A 14,424-nucleotide genomic window follows, 5' to 3' on the forward strand; every position below is an offset into this window, starting at 1 on the left:
AACAGTTGGAGAATTTTAATATATCTTTTTTAAAAAGGAAATAGAAGGTCAGTGGAATGATGTGGTACATGAACACAAATTTGTTTTATACAGAAAATGTCAAGGAAATGTTCCTATGTGGTAGTACTAATATTCTCTCGCAGACTCTCAAAATTACCAGACAAAAACAACAAATCAACAAGTTGGGTAGAAGATAAATAATATCATCCTTCTTTAAGACCTAGCTGCACGCCTTATAGACAGTTTGCCTCTCTGTAACAACACACACACAAACATGCCTCAAAAACAGGTTCAAAACTGGGTAAGAAGAACTGACCCAAGAATCAATTAACTAAATAGGAGAATGAAGTAAACAAAGGAAAAATTATCATATCAAAATAAAAGACAAGAAACACAATTAAATTAGGCTCCAAAAGACCCATGAGAAACTCATAAAAGGCATAATATGCATTTACCTGGTTTTTATTCTTTCATGATTTAATTTCTAATTTTATTCACTACCATCTGATAATTGCATGAAACCCTTATTCTAACCATGGGCAATTTAAACTATTTTAATTTTTATTTCAAGGCCATGAGACAAAGGAACCTATTTATTGCCTGAGGGGATTTTTTTTTAACAAAAATTAAAGCTTAATCTTTCATGTTCTAAAGCATAGACTGTTTAAAATCATTTATAATAATGCTGTAGGGAGAGTGTTCCTGGGTATGCAAAATTGGAATGATAAATTTACAATTATTAAAAAAAATTAATAGTTTGGGGGATTGAGTTGTCCCTTTCCTTTCTAGATGGATTTGTCTGAAGCATAAGAGATGAATGTAAAAACAGGGTACAACCAAGGCCTGAGCGGAGTGGTGGGAAGTTTGACAGGACTTGTCAATGACATGATAGTAAGTCCTGTTCTTACTATTTAAAAATAAATGATGGCATTGGTCCTGGGAACTGCTACCTATTGCTTGATTTTCATAGGAAATTTGTTCTGATGAACTAGAAAGCCATGAAATTCCACTACCCACATTTTCTGTGACTTTGAAAATGTCCCTGATGGAAATTAGACAAATAACTTTCATTTAAATGCCAGATTTTTTAGTTACACTTAAGAAAAATAATTGAAATGTAGATTTAAATCATTTCTGCTGCCACACTTCAGGATTCTAATGAAATACTTTCAGCTATTATGAGAAGCAGTCCTCAATAGAGAAGAGAAAAATCACTATCAATGATACCTCAGCTAGCAGGACTTACAAACAGGCAGAATGCTGTTCCCTTGGCTTAAGAGCCAAAGGAAGGACACTTTGCTAGAAATGGGTTTTGATGGGAGCATGAAGAAGAAAATCCATCATCGACCACATATTCCCTTTCAGTAAGGTCTTAGGAAAAACCTGAAAATGGCTAAATACATCTCAGGTTCCTTAAATGCTCTGATCATCTTCGTAGGCTGGTTGAGGTCTCTCATTTTAAGAAGGCCACCACACATTCACTGGATGGAATGAATGTGGCGCCAGGGACACGGACCTCACCTCTCTTGTCACCTCTGCCAAGCACTCTGGCTTCCCGGGTGGCCTGGCATCATGCCAAGCCCTCACACTTGCCTGTCCTCTGCCCAGGTGCCCTTTCTCTTTTCTCACTCCACCTTATTTTGTGCGATCCCTCCTCACGGCACTACCCGTCCATGTGTGGTACACACTCATTTGCTCGTTGTCTGAATTCCCTGCCAGGCTACAAGACTCCTGAGGGCAGGAGTGTGTCGGCGACTCACCTGTGTGCCCAGCACCTGGGCCGCACATAACAAGAGCCAGCCACTAGTAACTATTGCTACCATTGTGTTATCCACACTGATCTGTGTGTATTTTCTTCTGCACTTGGCTTCTTAAACTGGCAATTTCTCTTTTAAAGAAGAATCAAATGTTCAAATATTAATTCTGATTCCCTAGAACCAAGACACAGTTTAGCCCAAATATCAATGGAATATTATAAATAATAAAGTCAGATAGTCACAGTCACATGCCCTTCACCGTAATATCCACTGATGATAATAGTCTGCCTTTGGAAGAGTAATTTTAGCCTATTGAGATATATATATATATATTAAATATATCAAAGTTAAATTCTTCAAGGCAAGGTCTAATAGCCCAAAACTACTGGCTACATGACTGCTTTTTTTCTAGCTCGTTATGGATAATTTGGCTGTTTTCTGTTGATTGCTCTCAATAAAGGGAACAAAGATGAAGGCCAAGGCTGGAAAAGTTACAAGTTACTTTTGCCAAAATAGAGTTAACATTGCTTTTGCTTTAAAAAAAAGCTAATCTTCTTCATTTTCATATAAGCAAAAAAGCATTCTGATTTTAAGTGATCTTTAGTTTTTTCTCCTTAATGAAAATATCAGCTTCTGACCAAACATACAATAAAATGTGTGTATAATGCTCTGTGTGTGATCATTTCACAATCCTCATTGGGAGACAGAAAATCTTATTTAAGAGATTACTTCATAATCTACCTTATAAAACATATACATTAGAGAGGTGAAAATTTTAATTTGTATTTAAGAAATTATTTTTAAAAAGGGGAAATTTATGTTAAAATGTTATTTAAAAGGATCACCAGAGGATTTATTTAAATAACAACTCTTTATACTGCATTAGAGCTATAACTTAATTTGTTGGAAAAAAATGAATTAAAGTTCATTTTTCAGCAGCCCTATTATTGCATAAAATGTGGCCCACAAAGAGTTGGGGTGCATTTTAAAAGACATTTTAGAAAATGCAGTCAAGACACCTACGTGCTGTTGCTATGAGATTACAGCACATTAAGGATAAATTCCCAGTCTCATAAACATCTTTTAGGTTTCTCCCTCAAAACTGTACTCAGAGGCAAATGAATTAGATACACAATGTGTTAAAAACAGACCAGGGGCTACTGTTTGTGAGTGTGCCACAGGCTCAAGGAGCATATTTCCTTCCTCCCACAAGTCAAAAGCCATTAGAAAGTGGGTCTGTGGTGCATGGTAGATTTCATTTTGTGTTTTTCTGAACGAAAATACCCATATGATTACATAAGAGTTTTCTCAACACTTAGCTAATCTTTGGGCCTAGTTGGTAGAAAGTCATGGGATTTTTCAACGTTAGGAGGAAGCTTGGAGATGGCCCAGACTCACTCCTTCATGAACCAGAACAGGAGGTGAGATCATCTATCAAGGTCTAGAAGATTCTGAGAGGAAGGAAAAAAAAAAAAACAACAAATCATGGTATCTAAGCAACCACGTTATATCTGGCTTGTATAAAAAAAAAAAGTGGCACCTGCTTCTGAATAAGGCAACACAATTTCTGAGGAGAGACTTTAAATCACAAAGCCCAGAACGTGAACATGAAGGGACAACAAAGGTGCTCTACTCCAGGTCATGGATTTTAAAATCAAATGTGAAGGATGTAGATGGTGTGAAATCTGACAATGGGATGGAAAGGAATGCTGAGATTTAACAGGAGATTCTGAAAGAACAGGAGAATAAAGAACAGGAGAATAAAGGCTGATTAAGAGACTGAGGTGCTTCACAATGGTGAAGACTTCATGAGGACTGAATGGACAACACTTTTTTACTACCAGATGAAGGTGTGAGAAACACCAGCATGGTGGGTTCTCTGACAGAAAAGTTTTTCATTTACCCTTGGAAAATAAGACATACACACCCAAACTTAAAAAAGTGAAATTAATAAGATCTCTTTGATATCCAGTGCAAGTTCCCTGGCTTTGTCCAGACATGCCAACCTTGCCCTGGGCACCGGACACAGGCCTTTCTCTCCTCACCCCCTTACCGGGACTTGTGAGGGCTCCCAGAGCGCTGCTCGTGGTGGAGAGAGGATTTGCATTGGTGGTGGTGGCTGAGGTTTGGGCTGCGGCTGCAGCTGCTGCCAGCGTTGCCAGGTTCTGTAACTGCAAAGCATTCATGCCTGTGGAGGAAAGAGAAGAGCCGCTTCAGCCATAGGCCTGCCTTGTGGGTTTCCATTCAGGAGAGGGCAGCAGGCCCTTTGTGTAACCTTGACCCAAGCTGCCTTGGGACACCTGTGCCTGTCCTCAGACAGGCTACTCTTCCCCACTGTCTCCTCTCAGGCCTGGAGTGCTAATTAGAAAGAGAAGTGATTTCTCTCTGTGCCCTTCTACCACGTAGCCATCAAGGAATGACGAGGGCCAGGCTTGGATAAAGGGAGGAAGCAATTCCAGGTCAACTGTCAACCCCTGAACTTGACAGGTACAGACAGAAGTGATCATAGAGCAAATGGTAGTTTATTGGCTAAAAGCTCTTGCTCTGAAGTCGAACTGGTAAGTGCTGCCCTTTTCCCAGAAGTGTGACTGGGCAAATGACATCACCTATCCATTTCATGTCAGTTGAGGGGTCACAGTCATGGTACCTGACCTCAAAGGATTGTCGGGAGCCCTCAAAGATGAAGATCTCAGATTCTTAGTATTGTGCCTGGCACCCAATAAATGTTAGTGATTACTGCCATTGAGCTTCTCTCTCCAGATTTTAAATGTAAACACAAATATTTAATTAAAAAATGAATAAAAATGGGGTGTCATACACTTTTATTTGTAAAACATTTGTATTTTCAGTTCGAAAGTATAGAGGGACTACTTTGAACTAGAATGAATCTCTGGTTAATGAAAATTAACATTAAGAGAGAAAAATGAAACTTTGTGAGAACGTGAAGTTAGGATCATTTGGGCAGTTTGAGGGTGCTCAGTCACAGGGAGGCTGGCCAGGCCTGGGATGGGCCAGATTTGGTGCCTGTGCTATATATACACTTTTCTTCCTCCTTTCTTCTTCCATTTCTTAACCCACAGGTGCTCTGAACAGCCAGCCAGCCTCTTGCCATGATTTATTTTGCACTGAAGTACATTTGAGAAGCTGGAACAACAGTTCTCTCTTTATATAGAGGGATTTTATATAGAAAGATATTGGAGTTAAGTCATGAACTTAATTTTACCTTCTCATGCCTCAATTACAGGTACCGAATAAATGGCTACTGAGCAAATTTAATTTCCAAATTTAAATTTTGGAAAAGGGTGGTAGATGGAAGGGTTATAGCAATAAACAGATACAAGTTATAGCAATGTATCTGTGAAAACTCCTAATCATTGGTGTGGATCCAAAAACAGCTCCGGGCATGGATGCTAAGTCTATCGAGGCCCTTACCTGCAACTCTGTCCTGACCACATCCATCAGGACACACTGCATAAGAGTTTCTGGAGGCTTTGCTGGAAAATGGGCGCTTGCTTTGCTCACAATGATCATTTCTCTTCTTCTACGAGGTGTCCATATCAGTTGGCTTAAGGTGAAAGCCAAACGCCTATTCTTCAAAACCCACTTACTTCCTGGGGCTGCTTAAAAGGAGAACGTTTGTGGAACCCTATGAATTTCTGCAAGGAAGCTGCCGACTTCTAGCAACTCTGCTCCATCAAGTTAACACAACAGGTACAGAGCACCCTTTTCTTCTGAAGAAGGGTAAGAGAGAGCCACATTTATGAGAATGTGAGAGCTGAGAAAACTCTGTTCTTATTTTCCAGGATCACTTGAGGAAAACAGAACTGGGGAACATTGGGAGCTTCCTGGCCACCATGCAGAGCCCCCTGGGCCTGGCAAGGGGCTCTGTTCCTGGCAGCAGCAGCAACGTACATCACACGTAGCAGGATGGGTGTGCAGGAGGGGGAGCAGCTGTATGATTCTCTGTTCTCTTACATTTTCATCATGCAAACCAGATGACGTGACCATATCACCAACAGGCGCTGTGCAGACAAGAGAGGGCTTAGCACAGACTCAAAACCCAGAAGGCACATCTGGCACCAATTAATGATAAGCAGAGCCGCTCTCCTAAGCCCAGGTCAGAGGGTCTCTTCTGGGAAATCTCTGACACGTAAGTGGGAACTGAGTTCCATGGCTGTAAGGGGATTAGGCCCTCATTTGGGTCAGAGATTCAGGTGCTTGGCCAAAGCCTCAGATCCCATGGCAGTGGAAACTCCCAGGTCCAGGACAGCACTCTCTGTCCACCTCCCAGCCTCTTTCTGAAGACTCATAGTTTGCATTTAATTCAAGCACTTGCACGTGCTACCTGCAAACTCCCTTATCTTGCAGTCTAACACTTGTGGGATTCATCATATCCTACTTTGACATTATTTGCATGTATTTCTTATCTTTACAATGAGACACTATGTTTCCTGAGGACAGAGATTTTGCCATTCATTTTCAAGTTCACGTCAACACACACAGCTGTAAGCATACTAGGTGGTGGACAAATCTACGTAGAATGACTAAGCAAGGTAACAGTGTGAAGTTTTCTTAAACTACTACAGACCTAACCAACCTTTTAGTTTTTTTCTCTACTCTGTTAGTTCTGCAGTATGCACAACATCATCAAATACTGACTGTGTCCCCAAACCATTTGGCAATCCATTCTGCAAACAGATAATAGAACCCCATGTATTCCTCTCACCCACCGACACATGGCATAGGTCCTGCGGGCGAGCCACCAGCTCTCAGTTTCTCTGTTCCACTGCCCTCTCCCACAGGAAGTTGGGGGCTGAGGCCTCGTGTGTGCTCCTCAGTGGCCCCTCTACATTTCTCCTTCCTAAACTTTGCCACCTGAGAGCTTGTCATCCTGTCTGGCCTTACCCTGCCTCCATCTAAAAAGGCCAAAGGGTTGGAGGCTCACTCTGTTCCATCCCACACTGCAAGGAAAGGAAGAACGTGGGCCAGAGGAAGCAGAGAGGGAGCGTGGAAAGGAGAAGCCACGATGATCCTCAGCATCTGAGAGATTTATAGGGCAAGGAAGACAGGAAGGGGAAGGAGTAGACAGGAGGCAGGGGCCCCCACAGGTGCTTGTGTGCCCAATCCATTCATCCATCCTCCTGCCCAACCATTTGCCAACCCTTCCATTACTGGGTGGCCAAGATGGGCCAGACCCTGGGCACCACTTTGAGGATTCAGCAGGAAATAGTCCCTGCTCTCCTGGAGGCTGCTATACATTGGAGCAGGGAAAAGACTTCTACTTCAGTTCCTGGAAACAGGCCCAGACTCAAACTCACTTTCACTAGTGCTTGGTTTGAGGGGGAGAGAGGGCAGCTCAGGGGAGTTCTGGGCAGCTGAAGCACCTGAAGGGGTGGGGGCTGCACCGTGGGGGATGATGACTGTCTGGATCTGGTTCTTGAGCTGGAAGCTGCCAGCCCTGCTCCCAGACACCTAGGTCTGCCTCGCCTCCTGTCAACATGTGTCACCCTAAGCAGGCTGCCTTCACTTCTGATTTCTCAACTGTGGCTGAAAATGTGGGCCAAAGGAAGCAGAGAGACTGAAAGAACTTACCTAGAGGGTTAAGAAAGTAACTGTTCCGATGCACACAAGCTCTAAGAACATCAGTGCCTAGTGCCAAGGAAGCTCTATTAGCTGGATAATAACTGCAATAAAAGTAACTTAGATAATGACAGTGTTGCTCAGAGTAGAGTGTGCCAGGCATACCTCCCTCTCACACCCTACTCAGTATTGCTAACAAACCCACGTGACATAGGTGATGTTATTGTGCTGGTTGCAAACAGGATACTGAGGTATGGAGAGGCCCACCTTCTGGGTAACCATCAGGGGAGTCTGCTTTCTCTCCCCTCCCAGCTGGCCTCCCTATTGTGCCCCTCTGTCTTTTTATTTGGAGTTCTCGTCCCTCTTCCTCCTCACTGTCTTTGGGGGGTGATGGGAGAGGGACTGACAGGGGAGGGACTGGCAGGACATAGTGTTTCAAAAAATATGCAGCTGGGGCCTCAGGGAACTTTCACCACTTTGGCTGCTTGTGAATGTCCAACAGGGGTTTGTGTCCAGCTGGCCCAGTGTTGGTCCTGCTTGTTGGAAATGCTGGCCGGAGATCGCATCCACACTGGTGCTTTCTGCTTGGTTTATGGGCACCAGGCCCCATCATGGAGGGAACTGAATCCGCTACCTTGTCACAACCACATACTCCATGTTATAGTTGCGGATTATGTAGCTAAGTCACTGAAATAATCCTTTAAGTTATTAAGGTGACTTCCTTTCCCATCAATTACCAGGATCCCAGATGTCCCAGATCACAGGGTTTGCTTCTTCAGTGAACAAACAGGTCTCTTTTTGACACTTTGCATCTATGTGGCTGTTTCCCTTGGTTGTCACCTTAATTCAGGGATTCGGGGGGAACCCCCTATAATTTTGTGAAAAATCATGTGTGCAATGTGAACAAATACTTTTGGTGGTAGACCCTAAAATGTTTAAGAGCCTCTGATTTCTTTAGATAAGCTGAATGAGACCCAAATTCTCTCATCAGTGAGGCTTGGGTTGGGGCAGAGAAGTGACAAAAGGGAGGATTCAGATGAAAATAGAGCTGAACACAGATAGTCAGAGAAGAGAGAAAAAGAATTAAAGGAAACAGCTTTCTCCAGTTCAGAACGAAGCTGTGCAAACCAATAAGCCAGCAAAAGACAAACGGCCAGGGAGTCTCCAAGAACATCTGAGCTACAGGTTGAAACTGAGGGAGGCTCCATGGCAGGGCCAGGAAACTGAGGCAGCAGAAACGTGGAGTCCCCAGGACAGCCTCCCTATGCCCCTTGCAGGTCTGTGCATGGAGCTTCAGGCAACCAAGGCAAGAGTCCCCCTCAGAGTGCCTGGCTTGGCGGAGGCCTAAAGCTCCTTCAGACAGTCTCTCCCATGAGCAGCGAAGCCAGGCCTGGGCTGCTCTTGGGTCCTCTACATGCTGTTCCACTGTATCACAGGAATAACCCTGGGAAGCTTTCACAGGGCAGAAGGCCTCTGCACCTTCAGGGAACAGTAGACACTTGGGGATTGAAGGCTTTTCTCCTGTCCCCCGTGACCCCACAGTAGGGAGTCCTCATCACTGTGGTTGGCCTCTTAGTACCACCTCTACCTACTGAGGGAGTATGGGGGACTCGATGCTTCTGGAAAATGCCCCAAGTAAGGAAACCACCTGGGAAGCTCTGTGAGGATGGATCTTTAGTTTTACCCCCAACCTGCTAACTGGACCACCCTTTCCCAGTACCCTATGCTGCTACTTCAGACCCAGCCTGCTCCCCAGGAATTCACTGCCTTCATTTTACCCCACTGGGGTCCACCAGGGCAGAGGACTCACAGGCTGGCTGAATGGGGGTGGGATGGGGTGTCTCTGCTCCTGCTCACTTTGAAATCATATTTTAGGTTCTCTTTGTGTGTGTGTGTGTGTGTGTGTGTGTTTGCACACGCCTGTCCTTTCCTGTTTCTCAACCCCCTCCTTTTCCACCCACCAGCTCCTCTTTCTCCTTCTCTCGACTCCCACTCGACAATCCTGAAAGGGCACCAGACGGAGAGCGGGCGGCGCCACCAGAGAGCTGGCTTGGGCTTGGCAAACAGGCTCTTTTCTGAGAAGAAAAACAATCACTTTGAAAGCCATAAGGGCTCTGCCTGGATGAGCCTCCCCCCTCCCCCCCCCCCCCCCCCCCCGCAAAAAAGAAACCAGGGGTGACGATCTGGGTGACCGGAAATTCAAAACATTTAACTAAGTTCTGTGAAATCCCACGGTGTGCGGAGATGAAGATGGGAAATGAAAGTTGGGAATTCAGGGATTCAACTTTTCATTCGTTACTCAGGAAGGGAAAATCTATCTCAAAACGAAGACGTATTTTGTACAAGACAGATGCGCACGATGCCTACTGGAAACTTAAGATTTAAAAAAATTATTTATAAGGAGAAGGGCATGAAAATTTAATTTAATGTTCACCTTAGGTAATTTTGTGTCTTATTGTTCATAGCAATTACCATAAATCTGCATATCAATAAGCGAGAACAGATGTCAGTTGTTACAAGTGCTTGCCAATCAGGTCTGTTAAAAAGTGACAGATGGGAGGTTATAGAACATTCTCATAAGGCCTATTAGCACATTCGCAGGAAGTGTCTGTAGTACTGAGGGTGGGAGACTCAGCTCTGGGAAGAACTCGGGGTCTTTGTGGGTCCACTGTGCACACACCTCACAATTCTGGGAGGGTCTCTGATGTGACCCTCTCGGCCCACCAATGTGCTGTCTTTGCAAATAAATGTCTTCAGCCCCAGCCCTCTTCTCTGCTTGTCACCAACATTCTAACAGTCTTGAAAAGGGTTTCTAAGTGATGACAGGGTAGCTGTTTTGTTGTTTTCAGCAAATATTTGTAATCTACTGCTTTATTGCTACTTTCAAAATTGAGAGCAGATATTCTGAAAGGGAATTACTACCAACTGCACTGCATCCCAGAAGCAGCTTTATCACATATACTTGTTTTCAGTCATCGCTTCATAACTTCCATAATTTCTTTAATAAAACAACCCCTCTGCGAAGAAGAAAAAAATGACCTTAACAAAAAGCAAACCATTCAATAAATTTGAAACGTTGTCCAGGGTGACAGGAGGCAGCGATGCCATTACTGAGTTTCCGATTAGTCTGAGCTGCTTCTTTTTGAACAGCGTTGGGGCTCACTCTGCATTGTTTATCTACTGCCAGAGCCTCCGTGTTATCTGGCCTGTTTGTATATAGCCGTGTCTTTGTAACGGGTGTTTACGAAAACAAATCTGAATCTGTCCACATGGGCAGCGCTGTTTTACAAGCTGGGGAGCCATTAAGAGCTCAGGGTTTGGCCCTGTTTGAGCTGGATCTGCCTTTTACTAGCTTAGAGATGGTGGGCCAGTTTGTTAACCTCTTTGAGTCTCAGTTGCCCCACCTGTAAAAATGGATTGCTTAACTCCTGAGATAGTGTGGTATTTGGGAACTCTGCATCCTGATCCATATCATGCTACTTAGTTGTTTAATTTCTTCATACTTCAGTTTCTCAAATTGTAACGTAGGAACAAAATGATGGTTTTGGCCTTGGCAGGCTGTGAGGATAAATAGCATGATTCCTTCTAGGGGCTCTGTTAAAGACAAAATGGAACTACTCTTGTTTTTTGAAATGTGATGCTCTTTTGAGATGACAATTGTTATAAAGAATTAATAGTAAAAGAGTCACTTTTCCCTTCTTCTTCAGGAAATTCAGACTCTTAGTCTCAACTCATACCCCAGCTTTCTAAGATTTCAGAAATTCATGGAAGAAATATCACAGCTGAATGAGATATAGACATGCTTTCATCAGAAGTTTTAAGAAGGAAAATAAAATCAATGAACTTCAAGGATGTGCAAAATACACACATAAAGGCATCCAGATTATAAAGATTCGGATCTTAATCTATTTCCTGCTTTTAAATTCCATGTTTAGTAAAGGTTTCCTTTTTATAAAATCATGAAATACATTTGAAGTTTGGTTTGAAAAGAAAATGGCAAGACTTTTTTTCTGGGAAAAATACAGATGTCTCATTTGATTTTATTGATGTAAGTACTTAGCAACTTGTCATCTAGAATTTTTCTGTTTCTTTTTTGCTTTATTTTATTTTCTCCTCAAGCAGAAAGTGTTTTACTCATTGAAATGAGCCATTTTAGATGCTGGTAATAAACCTCAATCTCCTGAAGGGACAGACCATTATGTTTTGAGAGGTGCTCACAACAAAATATTATTGTTTCCGAAATGATATTTCACTCTGTTTGGTGGTAGAGTTCCAAGCTGGAGTGCTTGAATTTTATATGTGGAGTTATTATGTGGCACAGTGAGACGTAAAAGCTGGATTTGAATTGTGTAGGTGCCTACTCTCACCAGGCCACAATCTCAATCACTCAACAAGCAAGCCAACCTCAGGTGGAGCTGGGATGGATGACTGCTTAGTTCCTGCACATCACTTCCCTTGGATGTGTTATATGCCACATGCTCCATAACATGTTTGATACTGTACAAGTTCTTCATTTCCAAATCTTCCACAACTCACTTGTGAAGATAGTTGACTTGTTATGGGGCTTATAAGTAAGGCTAATGTCAAATTTCTTAATTTAATCACTGAGGATTCCATGTACAGTCCATTAGGAATGACTCCAAAACATAAATTTGGAGTCAAAAACAGTCACGAACACCGGTTAGAAACAGGAGGGCTGAGTCTATTAGTCCAGGCCAGGTCCTCTCAGAGCTCAGAGTATAGCAAGGAGCAGGAAGATTAAGGAATATTCAGAAGTAAAGGAAGAAGTTAAGATTAGAGAGCTTCAGGGGAACCTGGAAGAGGCACATCCTTCCCATATTGGAGGAGCTGGAGACACTTTCTGTAGGAAGAGACCTCTATTACCAACCTACCTTGTTTATTTGAAAATACTGGCTTAGCTTTCAGGCAGAGACAAAAGGCAGGCACTACTTTGAGGAGAAGACTAGTGCGCAGGAGGCCAAATAGTTTTACTGAAGAAATAAATACCGAAACCATCATGCTTCCAATTTTCTGGAAGATGAGACTTGTTTATCTATAGGAATGAAGGTCAACCTTTCTAGAAACTGCCAAGCAGAGACTTGACATCTACCTCGTTATACTCTATTCAAGGTAATGGTAGATAAAAGATTGCTCCTCACTGGAACTTATAGCCTGTGCAGACTGGCGTGCTCAATTTAACATGTTGAAGGTTTGAGAAAGGGCTGTTTTGGAAAGCCCAGAGCATTTTGCAGAATGCCATCTGCTCCATGCACCCACTAAGGTGACTCCCAAATACCCATGGTTTCTCCGTACGCAGAGCATGTAAATACGAACACCCCGACCTGAAGCTGGTCAAGCAGAGGAACAGAGTCTAATGAAAACTGACAGGGTGCTCTGTCCATCAGGGAAGACACACTTGACAGTAGCCTCAAAACCCAGTGATCTTCTTTGCATAATTCCAATGTGGGAATGGGAAAGCCTAGGGCCTTCTCTCAGGAAAGAGCCTAATTTTGAATCTGTGTGGGCCTAGGCTCTTAGAAGAAAAAAAATTCCTGCCTTGGCTGAAAATGTGATAAACCTCAGCATTTATTTTAGTGCTTGCAATCTGGAGGCTTTTTCTTTTAAAAACACAGAAAACTCCCTGAATATTTTACTTATGTCTCCCAATTCCCTTCACAAAACTAAAAATAAACTAACCATCCAATGTGATTCTTAGCTTCAAGGCCAGCTTCCCAAACTGTATTCATAAAGGCAGCATGGATTGATTGAACTACTATCATTTGGAAATCTATTTTTTTCTAGTAACCCCCAACACACTATAACAGAACAAGCTGACAGAACCAGCAGATTTAAAGTGCAACGAATAATTCAGCAATATTTTTACTGCAGGCTGATGTGTCCAGTGAGACAAGTTACCATTAGCTTGTGAGGCCACACTGAAGGGCAGGCTGGTAAGCAGAGAAATGCGCAGAGAAACCTATGTACGCTCATCAGAAGTCTTTCTGGATCCATTCAAAGTGAAACAAGGAAAAAAAAAATCCAAAGATATGTATTTGGGGGAGAAAAGAAATGAGAATAATGGAGTTTTCATAAGGAGAGAAAGAGACGTCTTCCTTTTATTCTGCACATTCAGGTTTCCTTGCATTGACTCAGGGCGTCCTTGAATAAGACAAACTGCTTGATTCTAATATGCCTCAAATCTCTTCCTCCTCTTTGCCCTGTCTCCCCCATCTTTTTTGGATCAAACAAGGGAAAGGCTTCCTCCTGGCTCCTCGTAGCAGGCTGGCAGTACCTATGTTCTGTTTTATGGGACAGGCTGCTTCCCAGCCCATGGTAAGTTGGGGTACCAAGCAATCTGGAAGGTGACACCCTATGAGTGACCTCTCACAAGATGCTGCACCTCAGCTACTGTGCACCCAGCTCATTATGAAAAGGACTCCTTCACGAGCCTGCTTTCAAATATAGTCACACTTTGATTTTTTCCAGAACAAAGATTTTACTTTCCCATGAAAGCTTCTGATGCACAAGTCTCTCAACTGGGCTTCTAAAGTAAAAACGGAACCCTGTTAATTGTCTGTGGCTATCAAGGGAATACGAACGGTATCAAAGATAGGCCTGCAATCTTGGCTTTCATTACGGAGGTCAGAACATTTTTATTGACTTCCCATTATTAAAATTTTCGAAGGATGTCAATCATTTTAGCTGCCCTGGATAGAGTCTTGTTGGAAATTCCCTAGTAAATCAATCCCCCCCCCGTTTTTTTTTTTTTTTTTTTTAAGTAAACAACTCAAGTACACTGAATAGGAATTCAGATATAATTGCTGGGATGCCAAAGGTATAGGAGAGCTGCTGATTTTAATTTTAACACCTAAGACAGAAAGTGAAGGGGGCTGGTAATTACTTTCCTTCTTTTATTTCTGTGCTTCCTTTCTTTGCCCTCTGAGCCCACCCAACATGCAGACACCAGCAGGGTCAGAAGGGAAGGCATGTTTGAGGACTTACCTGCCATTTGCTGAATACCGCTGAATGCACCCAGGTTGCTGGAGGAGGTGGCCTGCTGGAGGAGCTGCAAACAGAAGGTAAAGGT

General features: G+C 43.0%; 1 protein-coding gene across 22 annotated transcripts in view; it reads right to left on the bottom strand.

Moving 5' to 3' along the window:
- CELF2 (CUGBP Elav-like family member 2) overlaps window positions 1-14,424 on the bottom strand; it is a gene marked incomplete at both ends in the record, with an annotated part of 490,184 nt that overhangs the window by 33,033 nt on the left and 442,727 nt on the right. For 21 of the 22 annotated variants that reach the window (XM_084253948.1, XM_084253950.1, XM_084253942.1 and 18 more), the window contains 2 exons: window positions 3,811-3,945; window positions 14,340-14,403. In XM_084253948.1, the coding sequence (XP_084110074.1) occupies window positions 3,811-3,945; window positions 14,340-14,403 (199 nt within the window). The remainder of the gene's footprint in view (window positions 1-3,810; window positions 3,946-14,339; window positions 14,404-14,424) is intronic. The other variant, XM_084253945.1, reaches the window with a different exon arrangement.

This window comes from Talpa europaea, assembly GCF_964194135.1.
Source record: "Talpa europaea genome assembly, chromosome: 14".
NCBI lineage: Eukaryota > Metazoa > Chordata > Mammalia > Eulipotyphla > Talpidae > Talpa > Talpa europaea.